General features: G+C 46.6%; 1 protein-coding gene across 1 annotated transcript in view; it reads right to left on the bottom strand.

Moving 5' to 3' along the window:
* Nucleotides 1-1,140: 1,140 nt before the first annotated feature.
* The window catches only part of LOC141126623 (uncharacterized), a 45,229-nt gene continuing 39,919 nt past the window's right edge, over nucleotides 1,141-6,450 (bottom strand). The window contains exons 13-14 of the mRNA XM_073612540.1: nucleotides 3,437-3,577; nucleotides 1,141-3,201 (exon numbers count right to left, since the gene is read on the bottom strand). Of these exons, the coding sequence (XP_073468641.1) occupies nucleotides 2,666-3,201; nucleotides 3,437-3,577 (677 nt within the window). The 3' untranslated portion in view covers nucleotides 1,141-2,665. The remainder of the gene's footprint in view (nucleotides 3,202-3,436; nucleotides 3,578-6,450) is intronic.

Below are 6,450 nucleotides of genomic sequence, written 5' to 3'. Positions count from 1 at the left end.
CCCAGTCTGATAACCCCTAAGATCATGGCCTCCATCAACAGCTCCTAGATCATGTCCTCAGTCTTCAACATCTCCCATTTTTTGTCCCCCAGTCTCCAAAACTCTTATATCAGGTCTCCAGCCTCCCACCACTCCTATATCATGTGCCCATGATATAGAAGTTGTGGTAGATATTGCCCTCTCCAACATCTCCTAGTTCTTGTTCCCAGTCTCCAACAACTCCTAGACCATGTCCCCAGTCTCCAACAACTCCTAGACCATGTCCCCAGTCTCCAACATCTCCTAGACCATGTCCCCAGTCTCCAACAACTCCTAGACCATGTCCCCAGTCTCCAACATCTCCTAGACCATGTCCACAGTCTCCAACATCTCCTAGACCATGTCCCCAGTCTCCAACAACTCCTATATCATGTCCCTAGTCTCCAACAACGCCTATAACATTTCCCCAGTCTCCAACAACTCCTATACCATGTCCTCAGTCTCCAACAACTCCTATACCATGTCCCCAGTCTCCAACATCTCCTAGATCATGTCCCCAGTCTCCAACATCTCCTAGATCATGTCCCCAGTCTCCAACATCTCCTAGATCATGTCCCCAGTCTCCAACATCTCCTAGATCATGTCCCCAGTCTCCAACATCTCCTAGATCATGTCCCCAGTCTCCAACATCTCCTAGATCATGTCCCCAGTCTCCAACATCTCCTAGATCATGTCCCCAGTCTTCAACATCTCCTATTTCTTGTCCCCAGTCTCCAACATCTCCTAGATCATGTCCCCAGTCTCCAACATCTCCTAGACCATGTCCCCAGTCTCCAACATCTCCTAGATCATGTCCCCAGTCTCCAACATCTCCTATTTCTTGTCCCCAGTCTCCAACATCTCCTAGACCATGTCCCCAGTCTTCAACATCTCCTATTTCTTGTCCCCAGTCTCCATCTCCTAGATCATGTCCCCAGTCTCCAACATCTCCTAGATCATGTCCCCAGTCTCTGACAACAATTATGGGGACGTTTATTGAAGTCAGGAGCCACTTTGCAGGCCCCCTTTTATCAAGCAAGGTGGCCACCACTGTTCTAGAGAGTTCATTCAAATACATAAACATATAAAGAAAACAGACATTCGATTAGGAATTTAAAATTTTACTGAATCCAAATCTTGGAACAGGCCTTCTCCTTAAGGCAAATGTTTTTTGAACATAAAAAAAGAACATAAAAAAATGACAATATATTAATAATATAGAGTATATAAAACATTACAATATATTACATTGTACAGCATATATTTTACAGCTGAAGTTTAGGCATATGAAAAAAATCCCACATACATTCTCTATAGCTTTAGTGATCTAACTTGCCTCTAATGAAGAATGTTGCACATTGCACAGGCAGCTGGACCCTGAAGAAGTCTTCTGTGTAGGGATGCCCCGTCCGCTTCCTGTCTCTGAACTTCTGACGCTGCAGAGGTGAACAGCTTTGGAGCTTCTGTGACTATTACAGGCAGTGTAACCAAATAAAGAACATTCCTCATTAAAGGAGATGGGGGTGAGGGGGGGAGTGGCGAGTGCTCATCAGGAACTTTTTCATAGCAGCTTCACAGAAGACCTGAAAAATCAGAGAAAGAGAATGGGGCATCCCTGCAGTGGGAGTTAGAATTGCGGAGTCAGGAAGAGGATGGGTCATCCCTACAGTGAGATTTAGAAGTTCAGAGTCGGGAAGAGAGTATGGAGCATCCCTACATTGATGATATCTCCAGGATTTGGAAGTTCAGAGTCAGAAAGAGGACAGGGAATCCCTGCTGTCATTTCTCCAGCCTTCAGAAGTTCATAGTCAGGAAGTGAATGGAGCATGCCTGCAGTGAGATTCAAAAGTTCAGGTTTAGAAAGAGGATGGGGCATCCCAGAAGTGATTTCAACAGAATTCAGAAGTTCAGAGTCAGGAAGAGGACAGGGCATCCCAAAAGCGATCTCTCTAGGATTCGGAAGTTCAGAGTCAGGAAGAGAACGGGGCATCCCTGCAGTGATTTCTCCAGGATCCAGCTGCCTGCACAATGTAGGACATCCTTCATTCCAGGAATGTTAGCTCATTAAAGCTATGGAGGATATTTTCTTCTGCTAATCCTCAGCTTTAATCAATATCCTTATAAAAGTAGTGCTCTATACAACCAAATAAATATGAAGTACAAAATGAATACGTAATCAAAAGTGCAAACTGTACCATTAAAAATGTAAAAGGAATGTTCTCCGCATATTCAGGGTCCCAAGAAGAAGTCTCCACCATAAATAGAGTCTAATGAAATAAATATGGACCTTTTTCCAATCAAATCTTCACCAGTAGCACCATGATTGGTCCATTCTGTGAATCTCCATCGCCCCCTCGTCAGAAAGGCGCACTGACCAGAGAAGATGGACCTCAGAAGCAATCTAACCGTGTGTCATTGCTTCTAAAAACGGTTTTGAGGCACAAGCTCCACATCTCGTATTACTTCAAACCCGACTATCGCTGCTTGGCAGACCTTGGACTCCAGGCTTGTGAGCAGGAAGTCATGTGATGACATCACCTGCTTAGCCCCACCCTAAGTGTTTCATCCAAACGTCTTCATCAGGAGTGTAGATGTAACATCTTTACGAACAATAAAAGAATTTGGTACATATATACCAGAGGGGCCCTTACAAGGAGCCCCCTTCCTTTTCTTTATGTGAACGGCTTCTCCTACCCCGTGCTGTCCGGGCTCTTTGTGTGGGCTCCGTCCTCATGGTCGGGCAGAGCCCCCGACAGATATCCTCCAGATTTCGGCTAATGGTGAGCAAGTGGCGCTCAATGCGTTGTTGTCCTCTCTGCATGGCCAGGAAGTGCCGCCTCTGTTGCTGCACCTGCAGGTCATGAGTTCGTTGTGACCTCTTCTGCAGAAGCAGCTGCTGCCTTTGAACCTCGAAGAGCAGCCACAGCTGCTGGTCACTGTTCAGCGGTGGAGGATGGGGGCTGCCAGGGGCAGATGGGGGGCAGTCCTCCATGACCGGTCCTGGGGAATATGCTCCAGTGGTCGGTGTGGGCACATCCATGTACAAGGGTGGGGAGCGGAACGAAGGATATAAAGTTTGGGAACTGTGGGGTAGGGGGGCAGAGCAGGAAAGGTCCAATGGCTCTTCCATTGATGAAGTCTCATCCTCTCTCTCAGACTCCAGTTGTAGGGTGAAGGTCGGGCCTCCAGGAAAGAAAACAAAAACCCAAATTAATGATATGACTAACATTCCGATGTGAACTTCTGTCCTAAAATAAACACATCCACCCCCCCGGGCTCTCTACCCTGAAACAATTTACATTGGCCCCAAACTCCCCAACAGGTGAGCCCAGAGACTGTGCGATGGAAGGAGATTTGGAACTGCACAGAAGTGACAGGGTGGAGTAGATCCCAGACAAGGCCCCAGATTTCTACTTACCTCTAGACCCTCCTGACCCAACCTGGGGACTGTGGGGGAGGGGCGCAGAGCAGGAAAGGTCCAATGGCTCTTCCTCCAATGACGTCTCATCCTCACTTTCCGATTCCGGCTGCAGGAGGAAGGTCGGGGTGAAGGTCGGGCCTAGAAAAGGCAACAAAGACAACTTAACCCCTTCATGACTGAGGTCAAAACAGAACTTGAATGCCCAAACCCAATTTTGCAACTTTGCCCTGTGTTAGTAAATCTGTCCATATCACCACAACTACTTCCTGTATCCGGGTGGATCATACCACCCTTCTCACCACAACTACTTCCTGTATCTGGGTGGATTATACCACCCTTCTCACCACAACTACTTCCTGTATCTGGGTGGATTATACCACCCTTCTCACCACAACTACTTCCTGTATCTGGGTGGATCATACCACCCTTCTCACTGAAGTAGGAACGGGGGTCAGTTTATATGGCCATAGTTATGTGTGTAGTAAGACTGATTTAGAAATATATATCTACACTGTAGTCACTGTATCTGACACTCTTGACGTGTAGACACGAGTCGGTTCAGGAGTGTCCATTCTTTTCTGGCCAGAAAGATGGAATAAAATCTCCCATACCAGAGTTCTTTGTCCAATAATGTCATTACCGATATTCTGCTACTTTATCACCACAACTACTTCCTATATCCAGGTGGATCATACCTCCCTTCTCACCACAACTACTTCCTGTATCCAGGTGGATCATACCACCCTTCTCACCACAACTACTTCTTGTATCCGGGTGGATCATACCACCCTTCTCACCACAACTACTTCCTGTATCCAGGTGGATCATACCACAACTACTTCCTGTATCCGGGTGGATCATACCACCCTTATCATAACAACTACTTCCTGTATCTGGGTGGATCATACCACCCTTCTCACCACAACTACTTCCTATATCCAGGTGGATCATACCTCCCTTCTCACCACAACTACTTCCTGTATGTGGGTGGATCATACCACCCTTCTCACCACAACTACTTCCTGTATCCGGGTGGATCATACCACCCTTCTCACCACAACTACTTCCTGTATCCGGGTGGATCATACCACCCTTCTCACCACAACTACTTCCTGTATCCAGGTGGATCATACCTCCCTTCTCACCACAACTACTTCCTGTATCCGGGTGGATCATACCACCCTTATCATAACAACTACTTCCTGTATCTGGGTGGATCATACCACCCATCTCACCACAACTACTTCCTGTATCTGGGTGGATTATACCACCCTTCTCACCACAACTACTTCCTGTATCTGGGTGGATTATACCACCCTTCTCACCACAACTACTTCCTGTATCCGGGTGGATCATACCATCCTTCTCACTGAAGTAGGAACGGGGGTCAGTTTATATGGCCATAGTTATGTGTGTAGTAAGACTGATTTAGAAATATATATCTACACTGTAGTCACTGTATCTGACACTCTTGACGTGTAGACACGAGTCGGTTCAGGAGTGTCCATTATTTTCTGGCCAGAAAGATGGAATAAAATCTCCCATACCAGAGTTCTTTGTCCAATAATGTCATTACCGATATTCTGCTACTTTATCACCACAACTACTTCCTATATCCAGGTGGATCATACCTCCCTTCTCACCACAACTACTTCCTGTATCCGGGTGGATCATACCACCCTTCTCACCACAACTACTTCTTGTATCCGGGTGGATCATACCACCCTTCTCACCACAACTACTTCCTGTATCCAGGTGGATCATACCACAACTACTTCCTGTATCCGGGTGGATCATACCACCCTTATCATAACAACTACTTCCTGTATCTGGGTGGATCATACCACCCTTCTCACCACAACTACTTCCTATATCCAGGTGGATCATACCTCCCTTCTCACCACAACTACTTCCTGTATGTGGGTGGATCATACCACCCTTCTCACCACAACTACTTCCTGTATCCGGGTGGATCATACCACCCTTCTCACCACAACTACTTCCTGTATCCGGGTGGATCATACCACCCTTCTCACCACAACTACTTCCTGTATCCAGGTGGATCATACCTCCCTTCTCACCACAACTACTTCCTGTATCCGGGTGGATCATACCACCCTTATCATAACAACTACTTCCTGTATCTGGGTGGATCATACCACCCATCTCACCACAACTACTTCCTGTATCTGGGTGGATTATACCACCCTTCTCACCACAACTACTTCCTGTATCTGGGTGGATTATACCACCCTTCTCACCACAACTACTTCCTGTATCCGGGTGGATCATACCATCCTTCTCACTGAAGTAGGAACGGGGGTCAGTTTATATGGCCATAGTTATGTGTGTAGTAAGACTGATTTAGAAATATATATCTACACTGTAGTCACTGTATCTGACACTCTTGACGTGTAGACACGAGTCGGTTCAGGAGTGTCCATTATTTTCTGGCCAGAAAGATGGAATAAAATCTCCCATACCAGAGTTCTTTGTCCAATAATGTCATTACCGATATTCTGCTACTTTATCACCACAACTACTTCCTATATCCAGGTGGATCATACCTCCCTTCTCACCACAACTACTTCCTGTATCCGGGTGGATCATACCACCCTTCTCACCACAACTACTTCCTGTATCCAGGTGGATCATACCACCCTTCTCACCACAACTACTTCCTGTATCCGGGTGGATCATACCACCCTTCTCACCACAACTACTTCCTGTATCCAGGTGGATCATACCACAACTACTTCCTGTATCCGGGTGGATCATACCACCCTTATCATAACAACTACTTCCTGTATCTGGGTGGATCATACCACCCTTCTCACCACAACTACTTCCTATATCCAGGTGGATCATACCTCCCTTCTCACCACAACTACTTCCTGTATGTGGGTGGATCATACCACCCTTCTCACCACAACTACTTCCTGTATCCGGGTGGATCATACCACCCTTCTCACCACAACTACTTCCTGTATCCAGGTGGATCATACCTCCCT

Source organism: Aquarana catesbeiana, linkage group LG02 (assembly GCF_042186555.1).
Source record: "Aquarana catesbeiana isolate 2022-GZ linkage group LG02, ASM4218655v1, whole genome shotgun sequence".
Taxonomy (NCBI): Eukaryota; Metazoa; Chordata; class Amphibia; order Anura; family Ranidae; genus Aquarana; species Aquarana catesbeiana.
The sequence above is the reverse complement of the archived record's forward strand: the minus strand, read 5'-3'. Positions and strand labels throughout refer to the sequence as shown.